Raw genomic sequence first — 14,330 nt, forward strand, 5'->3', positions numbered from 1 at the left:
GCCGTGCCCCCAGCCTGGGAGCCCATGCGCTGCCAAGGCCCTGCCGCAGAGGAGACCCTCGTGCCGCTGCGAGCTGAGGTTGGATCAGAAGCACCCAGAAAGCCAGCAGCACATTTCTGAGGGGCGAGCTTGACATCTGGCGGAAGCTTTTGACCCTCCGCAGGTGCAGCGGTTCACCAGCGAGGCGCGAAGGGGGCTCTGGAAAGAGCCAAACCCCGGGAAGTTATCGCTGGAAGGCGTGCACCTGGAGCAGGGCCCGGGAAGGCCGCGAGAGCAGCACGGAGGCGGGCGGCGGCGGCAGGCAGCCCCCGAGGGGCCCCGGCAGCATCAGGTGCCTCCGGCCGGGCGGCGCCTCCCGGCTCCCGCTCCGCATCCCCGTGACCGAGCAGCCAATCGGCAGCGCGCTGCCGCCCCCGCTCTCGCTCGCTCTCCTCCGGCCGCCGCCGCCGCCGCCGGGCTGGGAGCGGGAGCCGCCGCCGCCGCGCTTCATGGGGGCCCCGGGCTTCTGCAGCGCCAACGGCTCCGACCTCTTCTGGGTAAGCGGGGGGCGCCCGGGCCCGGCTCGGCGCTGTGTCCCGGCCCGGCCGGGGGGCGCCGGGCTCTTCCTTCCCCAGGCCCGCTCCCATCCCTGACCGCTCCTCTGTAGCTCTGCTTTCCGCTCCCAGCCACGTGCTCCCCGGCCCGGCCGCTGCTCTGCTCGGCTCCCTTCCCCTCCCCGAGCGGCATGCTGCTCCGCTTTCCGCTCCCAGCCCTGCCCGTCCCCTCCGCCCTGCTGTGCCACACGCGGCGGCTGCTCGTGCCCTCTGTGTTTGCCGGGCTGGTGGGCTTTTTTCGTTGCCCAGTCCTGACTGGGACTGCCTGCGGCAGGTGTGTGGAGCCGGCGGGTAGGCGTACGTGCTCCTTCCCCAAGGCCGCTGTCTGGTGCCCTGGGCTGATAAGAAGTGCTGGCCTTTCTTGCTTGACGCTACCTCTGGCCCCAGAAAAACAGTGACACCCTGGGTGTGGGGAAGCATTTGGGAGTATTTTGCTAACGCATTGGAGCCCCCCTGTCTTTGGTGGGGATTGGGAGAGAGACTGCAGGCCCACGGCTCCTCCTGGATTGGCTCCGAAGTGGAGCTTGATCCCCTACCCCCAGATCCAACATCAGGTGTCTGTTAGGTTTGGGAGGGGATTGCGCTTAAGAATTGCTCACTGAGTTGAGGACCATGTTTCCCTGGGAGTGAATATGCTGGGCACCAAACCAGACTCAACTGTTCACCCTCACGGGGGCTTTTAGGGGTCTACTACGGTATAAATGTTGGATCCTCAGTTCTACTGACATTCCCGCTGGATGAGCATTATTATTATAATAATGTTGGATACCAGTATCATAAGTAAGATCATTATCACTAGTCACAACAGAAAGGATGCACATGCGATAACTATTTCTAGTTTAAGGTGTATAACCACAACTGAGCGCTCTGCTCCAATGACATGCGCTCCCTGTAGTCTGGGCCTGCATAGATGGATATCGCTGATTTCAAGCTTCTGAATAGTGAAGCACTTGCGAGATTTGGGACTTGCCATCCCTTGGGAGTTTACATGTTGGGAACCTGCTTTCCTAAGTGAAAGCGAATTGTGCAAGATGGAGTAGTTACTAATCCAGCTTGTCTGGACTGCAAGAGTCCTGTGATGATGTAGCTCCCTTGGGGCAGCCATCTGCGTTATTTGCTTGTCCTATAATTTTAATTTTAATGTCTGTTGAAGTTTTATCTATGCACACAAGTGCATTGGGCTGCTTGTGGAAGTCAGAGAGGCATTTTCTTTAGACAAGCTTGTAAATATCGTGAGTTAGTTTTAGTTTTCTTGAAAACTTTCAAATTCAAGGAATAGTAAAAGGGGTTTTTTGTTTCGTTTTGTTTTCTTTTTCTTCTCTGTGTGAAACTTAAATTCAAACAAAGTTTCCCTTGCGTGCGGTAAGCTTTTGCAGAACTCAAATTTTCCTTGAAAAGTCTTTGAGCTTCACACAGGCTAATGTCCCAAATATGAATTGAGTGCATACGTTTAATTTTCAGGCGTGTTGCATAAAGTTTGATAAGGGGCTGGAGGCGGAGTATAACTTTAGAGAAGTGAAGTATAATATGGAGGGAGAAATGAAAGGGATGAGAAAGAACGTATGATATAATGAATGGAAAGAGAAAGTGAGAATGAGAGGTGGACGTAAGGTCAGAAAAGAAATAGTGTACTAAGGAGGGCATTTACATTATTTGTAGAAATGTAATGCTTAGGGCTGCTGAGCTTTTTTCTATCTATTTAATACATTTTACAAGTATTTATCAAATAATGTAACTGTCAAATAGTATTTGAGCACCTAATAAGCCAGCTGAATAATGGGTAAGAATTTGCCAGAAAAATAACTCAAACATCAATGTGTCAGTTAGCAGGCTCAACAGCTGTTCAGATACCATGGGGAATACCATTTGCTGACTAGTATTGGTGATATTAAATGAAGTCATTAGGCTTCAGCTACAAAACTGTTGCCATGTTTGCATTTCATCACAATATAGAATAAATAATACAGAATTTTCCACTGGAATTGTTTGTAGTTAGTTGGGCTGGGCTTGGTGACCCCGGCTTGTCTTTGGGCAGATAGATAACATGATTATACAAAAGTGCAAATGGGAAAGACCTGATGGGGTTATCTATTCTGGTCTCCTGCTCAAGGCAGGATCATCCCTGACTGAACAAATGATGTTTGGGGAATCTGCAGATTTGTAGCCTGATTCACTTGTAAACTGGCATACACACATACTGTAGATCGATAGATACTGTCAGTTTTTAAGGTTCTATATGTAGACTTTTTCTCTTAATTTAAAATATCCTGAATTCAAAATTTAAAAGTTGGGCATGTAACTTCTCATGATTTAATTGTGAGCCTTTGTATAACTTTTTCTAATTAATTGGGCAACACACAAGCACTTTGAGTAGTTCAGCCTCCTATTGCTCTTGGATGCCTTCCAAAGCATGAGAATTAGGACAAATTCTTATTCTGCTTGATCTAAGCCATGTTTTGGTGGCCTTAATTAAAAAGTTAAAGGTTATGTATGGTCATGTCCCCTTTCAGAATTAATTTGCAGTCCTTTTAAAATGGGTTAAGTTATGAACAGGGATTAAGTGTGTGTGTGTTTGTCCTTTAGAGCAGTATTTCCCAACCTTTTCCAGCCCAAGGCATACTACATTAAAGCTTTTTTTTCCACGGCACACCTATGAAGGCATTCCCCATCCTCATATGTATTGTAGCTCATTGCTACGGTAAAATTCTGTGGCACACCTGCTCATTTCTGATGGCACACTTTTTTGTGCCATGGCGCACTGGTTGGCAAACAATGCTTTAGAGAGCTGAGAGATGTTTTATAATTGCTAAACTCTGGACCTCATATGTACATGTTGTAAGAATTATCTCTAGTCATCGTGTAAAACTTTTGGCTATTACACAGATATGCTATTCTACTGGCACTATTATCTTCATCTTACACTTGACCATCAGGTAGAAGATGGCTGGAGTAGAATTTGTGGTTCAGAAGCAGGTAGGAGAAACAGTAAATGGTTGTAGGACACTGCTTACACAATTTAAGCTGAAAGGAGATGAGTCCCCTTGTGTTTAAAGTGAAATTACTGGAAATGACAGAAACATAAAGCTGAAATTGGCAAGCCACCGAAGAGATGTGCATCTTATCCAGCTTTGACAAATGCATGTTACCAAAAACCCGTAAGAGCTTGAGCAGAATTTTAAATAACTAATCTTTGTGTTGGTCTTTTCAATCACATGACAAGTCTGATCCTGATTTGTATGAAAGATGCTATTGCTACCAAAGTGTTTTGAACTATTAATGTATAAAATTCTGAAATGCAGCCGCTTCTTCATTGGTGGTCCCAGCCAGTTAGCTTACAAAAGAAGCAAGAGGTAAACTGTTATTTGCAATGGGTTCTCTAGAAATACTTAAATGCTTGGTCATTGTTGTCATATTTCCAGGAATCCCTTGGAGTCTTCCAAGTATATCTTGTAAGCCATAAGCATCTGTGGTATAGCCACTTACTTTCTAGATTTCTTTCATGCAGCCTAATACTGCAAAAGATGGGGAATGCCCTTGCTTTTGGCTCTACTTGATTTCACTACTGCTGGAAATCATAGGATCGCAGGAAATTAGTAGGGGTGTGTGAAGCAGGCCATATTTGATTTGGATTTGCATTTGGCCTGATTCGGGGGACAGTGATTTGATTCAGATCACTGTCCTGATTTGATCTGGCCAAATCAGAATCTGAATATCCGATGCTGATTTAGAGAATCAGCGATTCAGCCATAGACACAGTTTTAAGTGGGTTTTTTTCTACAGACCTTGAGGTACCAGACACAGCTCACTAAGGAGCACAGCATTCTCTTCCCCCCCAACACTCACTCTCTCTCCCCCCCCCCCCCGGCTTGTCGATTAGCTGTGGGGGGAACCTGGGTGCCCCCCCCAGACCAGTTGCTGAGCCGGGGGGCGGGTCCTTTGCATGCTCCATGGCAGACCTGAAGTGCTTCTGGTCCACTTCTGGGTCTGCTGCTGAGTGCCCTGGGGATCCCCCCACGCTCCTGTGGGATGCGCCATCTGCCCTAGCATCGCAGCATTCACAAGCTGCCTGGTACCTAGAGGGTTGTAGAAACAAACATTTAAAGCTGCGTCTATGTCAGAATCATCGAATCTCTCCAGATCAATTCAGAGAGGTTAAAAGGCCTCCTGATTCAATTTGGATATTCAGCGGCTGAATCGGGCCGAATCTCCGACAAATCGAATCAGCGACCGAAGCTTTGCACAGCCCTAGCAGTTAGTGCAGGAAAGGACCTTACAGAGTCAGCTAGCTCAGCTTCTTGCTCAGGGTTTAGTCCAGGATGGTCCTGAAAAGTGTCTGCCCAACTTGCTCTGGAAAATATCCAGGGATGGGGATTCCACAACTTCTCTAGGTAGCCTTGTCCAATGCTTGACAATCCTCATAGTCAGAAAGTTCTTCTCCAACCTAAAATTCCTTTTCTTCAGCTTGAGCTCATTGCTCCTAGTCCTGTCCTCTGTGGCCACAAAGAGAAGCCCATCCCATCTCCAGCGTTGGTTCAGCAGCTCCTTATTCACTGCCCCATGACACTCCTCTGTTCCGTCTCTCTTTTGAACGTGCATGTAGCAGTTTTCTGAATATCTGCTTATTGCTGCAGTTGATACCAGTGGTAACAGTACTGAACAAAGTTTAGAATTTTTGCTGCCAAGTTTTGTAAACTGCGTAGTAAAGACTCCTTTACTATGAGTAGGTTAGTACTCTCATTGGTACTACCTTCTGTGGGTCTGAAATGGTGGTAGACTTTCTGAAAATAATGTCTAAATTATCAGAATGTTCCTGGGGGAATTGCATCTCTGATTTTTCTCATGCCACTGGGCAAAACCCTTTTCAGGAATTGGAATCAGAAGATTGCTTGAGGGCTGGGTGGATTTAGGTAATTCTTGCATTTTCAGATCAAGCCTTGGTTGCAGTTTTTAGGGCTGAGGGAGATTGCTCCGGCATGTTTGACTTGTACTCAGGCTCATAATTCATACTGGCTGTGACTTGTAGGGGGAGCAGAGAGCCTCCTCAAAGCACAATAATAGTAGGAAAAAATACTTCAAAGCGGAATAGCTGTTAAAACAGATGGTAAATATATCTAACTTTTTATACTAATGCGGGGTGGGCAATTACTTGGTCTAGAGAGCCACTTAGGGAGTTTTGGTGAGCTGTTACAGGCCAGGTCAGCCCCCCCCGCAGTAGCTCACCAAAATTCCCTAAGTGGTAGATTACTAAACTGGTCCAGAGGTGCTAGATGGAGCGGGCAGGGCCTCCATGGGGACTGGCCTGGGATCCCTGTGGGCAGGGCATGCTCAGCCAGGTGCAATGGGATGGAGCTGTAGGTGGGCAGGGAGCAGGGTCCAGGAGCAAGATGGGCGGACAGGGCTGGAGCTGGGATTGTGCGCTTGACCCTGGGGTAGAGCTGCAATCTACTCCCAGTGTGGCCCCACACTGTCATGCCCTATGATTCTGGCCCTGGCCCCCCCTGCCCATCTTGCTTCTGGGCATTGCTTCCTATCCCATTCACCCGACTGAGCATGCCCTGCCTGCCAGGGTCTTGGGCCGGGCTGGTCTACATGGAGACCTTGACCTCCCACCTGCTCCATCCAGTGCCCCTGGAAGTGGGTGTGGGAGAGATGGACTGGGGTGCCAGGGCAGCAGGGCTGGGTCCAGTGGTGGTGGCAACACTGGCAGCAACAGCTGGAAGGAGCCACTGCCACTGTCTGGCTGCTATGCTGCCCCAGCACCACTGCGCATCTCAGGGTGGCAGAATGGTTGTGTGTACCATAGCCTGGGCTGTCCCCCTCTCCCGGGCCAGGCAGGGCTGAGGGACCCACTGTGGGCCAGATAAAATCTCTTTGGCTTATGGGCCATGTTTTACCCATCCTTGTGCTAAGGTTTACCATTCTCAAATTGAGTGCACTCAGTTACTCGGACTCCCATGTCACAGTCAGTTTATCTGTTTTCCTAGCCAGTGTATGACAAAAGACCTCTAACCCTAGGAAACGTCGGTTATGGCTTTGGTATACTGAGATTCACTTCCTGGAAGCAGTGACTGGCTCCATTGTCTTTGCAGGTGTGTGCTGGGTATCCTTGTCTGGCTCTATTCTGTGTTTTTTTTTTTCCCCGTTTGCTCTTCCTATAGTACCTATTAAATAAATCAATATGGTCATAAAGGAAATCCTAACAAACCTCCAAAGTTATACAGTAACTTTGTTATGGAATGGGCCACTTAATATTCATGTCATTATTGTGTATTGCTGCTTATCGGTGCATAGCAATTCCATGTCTGCCATGGTAACTTTATTGGAAACGATGCATGTTGTGATACTCAAATATATATGGTCACTTCAAACTCCTGCATTTATTCCCTAGTGTAAGAAATGGCTTTGTTTTGAACATTCTTGTTTTGAAAGTTTTAAACATCAGTTTTCAGTTAATGTTCCTTTTCTGAAACCTACAGCTTGACCTGTTCCTGTCTTCACATTCACTCTTCGCTGCTTTTGTTATTTGATTAGCCTCTGTTCCCCCTGGTTATCGTTTTAATTTTTGCTTGTATTTAACTTTGGTTATAGAATTTAATGTTTCTCCTTCACTTTCTCTGATACTAAACTCCCCCGTTATAAGGCAGCTGTTTCTTCCTTGCTTTGCCTTGCTTCTGTTAGTCTCTGGGCATGATGAATTGCGTAGAAGAACTGTGTCTGCAACAGGTAACTTTGCTATTTATTTATGTAATTTTAAATCGTGTTAGAAGTTTCTTTTAGCATTTCTTGAGCAAATTTTTACATAAGTTGTTTCAGCTGAGTGACGCTTCTTGGGGCCAGATGAAATGGAGAAAACATTGGGATACCGAGATAGAGGTGCTTGGAGTGGCTAAGTTCAGCTTATTACCTCAGTGCACTCAGAAAAATCCTTTTGGCTTTCAGTGGTCAATACCAGCATAATACTTTCAAGCCCATCCAGAAGTTACAGTAGAGTACTTTGTAGTAGCCGATTTGGCTGTATATACCTATGCTAAATGGAAGCTCGCATATCTGAAAGCCTGACTGGTTACGCTGTAAAATAGTTGCAGTTGGGCTTTCCCAACTTGCTTACAAATTTAAGTGTTTTTTCTGCCTATCTGTAAGCTGTGAAGTATTCTTTCTGAGAGTATTTGAAGGGAGGAATAAGAAAAGTTGTGTTTTTAAAGACCTCTCTCAGTTTTTCTGTTCATGACTAACCCCGTGTGTGAATATTTGAAATAATAAATAGGGGGCAGTTATTCAACTAGCCCATACTTTAAGTAGTCTCATACTGTTTTCAGGTGTAGTATGGTACCTCAGATTATTTGTCCTGAGAAGCTTTTGGATGAGGAAATAAAATGTGGAATCTTGCTTAAATAGGTCTTGGATTGAATTTAGATAAACCAAAAAGGAAATTTTGTTCATGTTACAAACTTTTTCCATAGGTGTTTTGCCAACAAGAGTACTGTCTCCTTTTTTAAAAAATGTAAGGTTATTTCATCTTCTTTGTGTTGCTGGAAACTTCCTTGTTCCTATGCCTGGTAACTCCTTGAACACATTTGTTTTTGGAGAATTTAGTCTCTGAAGAAAAATAAAAAATCAGCAGGTGCATCTCCTTTTAGAGCAGCCCAGCAGCCTTATGCTTTGTTCTCTGACCATAACTGGAGTCCATTGGTAAATCAGAGTGTGTTCCTTATTGTAGGCTTGGTTAGATCAAGTCAGTCCTGTTTAATGGAAATGCCTTCATGAAAACTCCTACCTCCTCCACTAAACCTGAACCAAGAACTGTATGATGTGTGTAAGATATGCTTTATATGTCAACACTTTCATACAGAATAGACGTCTGCTGCTGGCAAAGCAGAGGAGATTGGTGACGTGGTGGAGCGGGTCAGGCAGAACCTTGCGTTTCCTGGTAGCAAGATGCAGGATATATGGATGGCTTGTGCGAGTGCCAGGCTTGTGTGAATTGACTCTGCCCGTCTTGCATATGTGTATACGCATTCAGGCTTGGCATCTGCTAGAATAACAATGTAAGATACAGGGGTGTAGGTTGTAGCTGTGTTTGTCTAAGGACATAGACAAGGTTTTTTGGGTGAATCTGATATCTTTTATTAGAGCAACTCAAATAGTTGGACATTCTTTTCTTAGCAAGCTTTCGGGTTTCAAAACCTTTCGTCAGGCTGAGGAAGCATCTGCAGTTGGTATGTGCTCATTTTCCTGGGTGGAATGAATTGTAAAGAGGCCCAAGGCTGTTGCACATGCATGCAAGCAAGGCCTGTGGGATGTTCTAAATTTTCGTGAAACAGTAACAGTCAGATGTATACTTGGTTCAATGAATGCAAACTATTTTTAAAGCCATTGTTAAATTGTACTAGCTCATTTTTTAAACACGAACCACAAGGCAAAACAGTAGCTTATGAAGGTAAGAGCAGCTCCTGGTGTGATGCACTGAGAGTGTATTACCAGTAGAAATAGATTGCGTTTGCCATAGCAGATAGCAATGTTTGTGTAAATAGGTATTGCACAACAACTCCCTGGATGTATTTGTCTTAATAGGCCATCGGTGTCAAATTTTTGGAAAAAAGTGCAGTTTAAAACTGCCAAAGCAAAGCTAACTTAGAAGTGAAACAAGTGTGTGCCCACTATGTTATGCAGTACATTCAGTTTTAGTTAATGTATCAGAAAGATAAATGTGTTCATGTAAAGTGACAGGTCTTCTGTAGGCAGGAGACTTGCTTACCATGCTGGCCTCACTCAGTGTTACACTAATTAGTTTGAGGCCATTCCGGCAAAATGCTGAGGTATCTTTTTCCCTTATTTTTTTAATAGTTTAGGTACTAATGCATAAATACGTGCATCGTTCCTGTCCACTCTAACATAAAACATTATTAAAGGAACCCATGTAACAGGTAATGTCATCTGGAGAGAGCACTTTATTATATACAGTATTTATTTCTTATTTGTCTCTGACATTTTATTTTTGGCCAGTGCTTATTTGGCTTCTTTGTGTGCTGGAATGTTTCTGAGAAATCTCTCTGTCACGTGCCTCAGTGCACAGTGAAATTATGAGTGCAGACTGTTATTTCCATAGGCTTTAATTGTAATGAGATTAGGGATTTAATCAGAAGGCAGGTGAGATGCACTTTATAGGCCAGGGATTTAGTTTCAGTTAAACCAGTACAAACTAGTATTTGCATGGACAGGTATTTTTAAATCACAAAGCAACTTCAGTTCACCAAGAAGGATCAGATGCATGCAAAGTTTAGGACAAAGATTTCAGATAAAGGACCTTTACAATGAGCGAACAAACAAAAGGAATATAATCCTGATACGATATGGACTTCCTTTAAGAAGTGACAATTTATAACCTTGTTCTCGTGATTCACATGTTCCTGCTGTAATGAAAAGCAGACTCGAGATTAGGGTGGAATGGCAGCAGGTTAAGTTTAAATGAGGGGAAAACTCAGAGGAATTTCACCAGCATTGAATCTTTATGGTTTTCAGTTCAAACTTGGAAGTTCATATTCTTTCAGAAACACAGAAGGAAATCGCCAGCACTGCCTCCTCTGCCTGTAGTTGCTGGTACAGTTTATGTTCTGAATGCTGTGCTAAATTTAGTTTATGAAGGTTCAAAGAGTTTGTTGCATTGAGGTCATTCTGGGCCACATCTCAAAAAGGATTACCAGAAGGGACTGACCTTTTGCTTGCTTTTGATGACGTCATATATTAATCATCTCCTGCAATGAGGGAGGAAAAAATAACGGGTCTGATAATCAGTCAGCCATAGCTTTTGATCATTCAGACAACCTCACTGTTTTTTGTTTGCTTTTTGAGACCAACTTGAAGGCGCCTGTACAGTGTGATCAAAAGTTCAATGTCTTGGCTGTCAGTTTATTAAAAAAAGTGATCACCAAATCCCATATTCTTATCTGTGGCACAGGTCAGTCTTTCTATAGCCCATTAAAGGGCTATAGTTTAAAATCAAGCAAAAGTTATCAAAAGAATAAAAGCTATCTATATATTCTAAAACATGCTTATTAAATGACATATTGATGACATATGGCCAGTACCTTACTTGGAGGTACAGTGAGATGGGGGGTGATTTGGGGTTTCTAGCTGCCTGAAGAGGGAGGGTAAACATCTTACTCTTGAAATTTAGCATGTTCCTAAAATATGCAGTCTCAAACTTTCCTTAAGACAGGACAAAAAATTAAGAGCTTGGCTTAGGTCAAAAACCCTCTCTTTGCTTCTTGGATTATACATCAAAGCTTTTGGAAATTGCTCTTTCTGGAAGTTGTATAGATTTTTCTTTTGCCCAAGCCTACAAATGAGACATAGATTCCTGTTTTCAAGCATGGGCGAAAGAAAAATGTTGCATGTGGGCGCACACAGCGAGGATAAATCAGTTGCTATATCGGCTGAAGTAGTATCATTGCAGTGACAACTCTCAATGTATACTTTGTGTGTTGGTATCATAGACTGAAGGGATGTCCGGAAGAGGAAATATGCTGTGTTCTGTTGGTTAAAGCACTGAGTTGGTTCTTGAAGACACGTGTTTTGTTCTTGACTGTGCAGGCTTCCTGTGCTGGCTTTGTTATTGCATGTGATCACTTCAAATCTGTTGCTAGAAGGAGATTTGAGGGCAAATTTTATTTTTAATTTTACAAAACTTCAATACAAGGTCTTCGTTATTTTGGAAGGAGTTAATACTCCTGTTCCTAGGAGTACTTGCTGTGGTAGTTCAAATAGATTGATATTTATTCTCTCCCTTAGCATATACCACTTTATTTTATATTTCACTTGGAGTAAGGTTTTATTTGTACTATCCTTTCCTTATGCTTTTTTTTTTTTTCTTGAAAGGCATTGATGAGACTTTCTCTGTGTTTAGGAGCAACCTGTCATCCTGGCAACTTATTAAGGACCAATACCAATTTATTAAGGAGCAGTAGAAAAAATCTGTAGGCTTTGAGTTCAGAATGGATTGGGATCTTGGGATCAGAGGAAAAACAGCTGAATGTCAGCATTTTCTCACTGTCTAAGGATTGCTGGGTGTGACTTTGGAGCCAGTTGGTGCCTGTTGCAAGTGCCCATTAGAGAGGAATTCTTTTTAAAGATGGTGAGAAGTCACAATTGTTCTGTTGTTAAATTCTTTATGAAGTCAAGGTATTTATTAAGGATAGCTAGGGGAGGTCACACTAAAGAGTCCCTTTCCCCTGGCCCATGGTTGATTTTTTTTTAAAATCATTTACTTTGTTTGACATCACAGTGCCTCATTGCCACTGTCTCTAACTCATTGGTTAACCTGCATGATTTCATCTTTTTGTCTATGAAGACGGGGCCTCCACATGTGCCAATAGAATATCTTTATTCATCAAAAGAAACTAGCATATGCTAATGGTCCTAGGTCTTGTGAAAGCACAGGAAAGAATGGACAGAAACAAGTTAATCTAATTTGGCTGCTACTGGCCTGATGAGCTGCTTGATAATTTGGGGATGTGATTGTCAAATCCAGCTGTTTAAAGCCTCCTCTTGGCGCATGCATGGCCATGTGTGCAAAGAATTCTGGGGACTCCTCAGTATTGGATCTACAGCTAACGGGATGGGAATTATCCACTGTCTTGCCCATGTAACTGCAGTTCTAAATAACGGCCTACCCGATCATTGTGGAGGCAACAACACGGACTTTTTATGTGCCCCTGGGTCAAACACGACATATGGGCGTGTATTCTGTGGCACAGATTTCTGATTGGTCGATTTCTTGGTATAGAACTATGCGAAATACTTCAGGCACCAGCTTTGTACCTTTAATTTGCATGTGACATGGCCACTAAAATTTCTTTAACAGCACACTGAATGCTGCCACGTTAGCTTGCATTTTCCCAACAGTGTGTCTGTATCATGAAGAGCATGTTATCTATATACATAACAGATTATCTGCTTTTTATGGCAACAGTTGTACATATTTAATTATTTTTCTTGATTACAAATTGTGTGTTACAGCAAGATTTAGTTAGGTTGTCTTAACTCACATTTCTAAGGTATTGTGAGCACTTTCTATTACCAAGGGCTTTCTAATAGTAAGATTGAGAATATCCAGATCATAATTGTGTTTGTACCGTGGTCATTGCACTTAGGTTACCAGGATTTTCTAAAAGGCTTAGGAGACCTAGGCAACTAACAGACTTGGAAAGAGGATCTCCTTGTTGGCTTATATCATGCCGACAAAGATAGGATATTAACTCTACTACTGCCAGCTGAAATAAATGCAAATGTGAAAAGTGATCAAGCACTTTTTCAGTGCAGTTAGGAAACAGACTACATTTGTAAGTATACAGCAGTTTAAATATTTTATAACAATCTATAAGAAACTGAATTGGCATGAACTAGGTTAGATAGGTAAAACGGTTAATGCCTTCTCTCCTAATGCTATTGGTGGTAGTGCCTCTTAATAATGTGAATGCTTTTGATGAATCAACAAAAACTTTTGAAGGCAGCAAATTGGACCTCCCTTTTTCTTTTAGATTGAAAAGCCACTTATTGCCTCCTGTAATTAACCTGAAGTGTAGGCCTTTCAGGTCAGGGATTATCTTGCTAGCATGGTGGGATCCTGATTCTAATTGTAGCTTCTAGGTGCTTCTTTATTCTCTTTCTCTCTTATACATAAAAACAGTGTTGTTAGGTGTGTGTTGAGACTCTAGTGTTTTGCTCATCTCTCACAAGTTAAACAGCCTTTGTGAATGTCGCAGAATGAAAGTTGCCATGCTTGCAGTGCTTTGAGAGCAGTTAGGCTTTGAGCCTAGCAATCCATGACTTGAAAGCTTGTCCCTCTTTTAAATTGTTGCAGGATCATAGAATGCATGTAATTGTAACTATGGAAGATGGTTTTGTATTCAACATGACTGTGTTGGCATGTGCAGTATCATGCTTGACGTTTAATGCATCAATTTGTATTGAGTTGTAAATAAAAACGTCGTCTTCCGTTGGGGAAAATAAACTTTAACTGTTGTAATTCACTGTTAGAAGAGCATGTGTTTGTATATGCATAAAATCAGCATAACCCTGGAAAAGAACCCTTTTGTCTGATAAAATTACACTTGGCACGAAGTGTTAACACCTAAAACTCTAGAGTCAAATGTTCAAGAAGGATAACACTTGCCAACTGCTCTTGTATCATAAAGTTATGCATTTTTGAGGGAGGAGCATCTCCTGATCGTATTGGGTAATGCGTTGCCTTAACATGTGCTCCATGGAGATGATATGATCAAATGCAGCCTTAGGGCTGGGACAAATGATGCACTAATTGTGGTTCCCACCCCAGGACTCTGGGAGTCTTCAACTGGCTCCAGTGGATCCACAGGCTGAGACTGAAAATCAGCTGACTTTTTCAGCTGATGTCTCAGCTCTGGGACCTCATGGGAGTCAGTTCAAGACTGACACATTTACATGTGACTGTTCAGAAAACTTTCTAAGTCATATTAACACTTCCCAGGATCTGAATATTAGGGCTGTACAAAGTTTCGCCGCCAGTTTTATTTCAATGCTGTTTTGACCTGTTTAGAGGTCGCAACAGCAAAATCGAAATGGTTTAGTACAAACAAAACAAAGCAAGTCAAAAGTTGCGCTGTTTTGACACTATTTCAATGTTTTGCCCCTAGACTATAACGGGGAAGGACAAAACAGCCTATAACTCTGTCATTTCTGGCCTAATTTGGATGAAACTTG

General features: G+C 43.3%; 1 protein-coding gene across 1 annotated transcript in view; it reads left to right on the forward strand.

The window, feature by feature from the left end:
* The first annotated feature begins 386 nt into the window (after positions 1-386).
* ABCC1 (ATP binding cassette subfamily C member 1 (ABCC1 blood group)) overlaps positions 387-14,330 on the forward strand; it is a 76,892-nt gene continuing 62,948 nt past the window's right edge. Inside the window, exon 1 of the mRNA XM_090023395.1 lies at positions 387-536. Coding sequence (XP_089879521.1) covers positions 489-536 — 48 coding nt within the window. The 5' untranslated portion in view covers positions 387-488. The remainder of the gene's footprint in view (positions 537-14,330) is intronic.

Source organism: Crocodylus siamensis, chromosome 12, assembly GCF_052110815.1.
Source record: "Crocodylus siamensis isolate JL-2025a chromosome 12, ASM5211081v1, whole genome shotgun sequence".
Classification (NCBI taxonomy): Eukaryota; Metazoa; Chordata; order Crocodylia; family Crocodylidae; genus Crocodylus; species Crocodylus siamensis.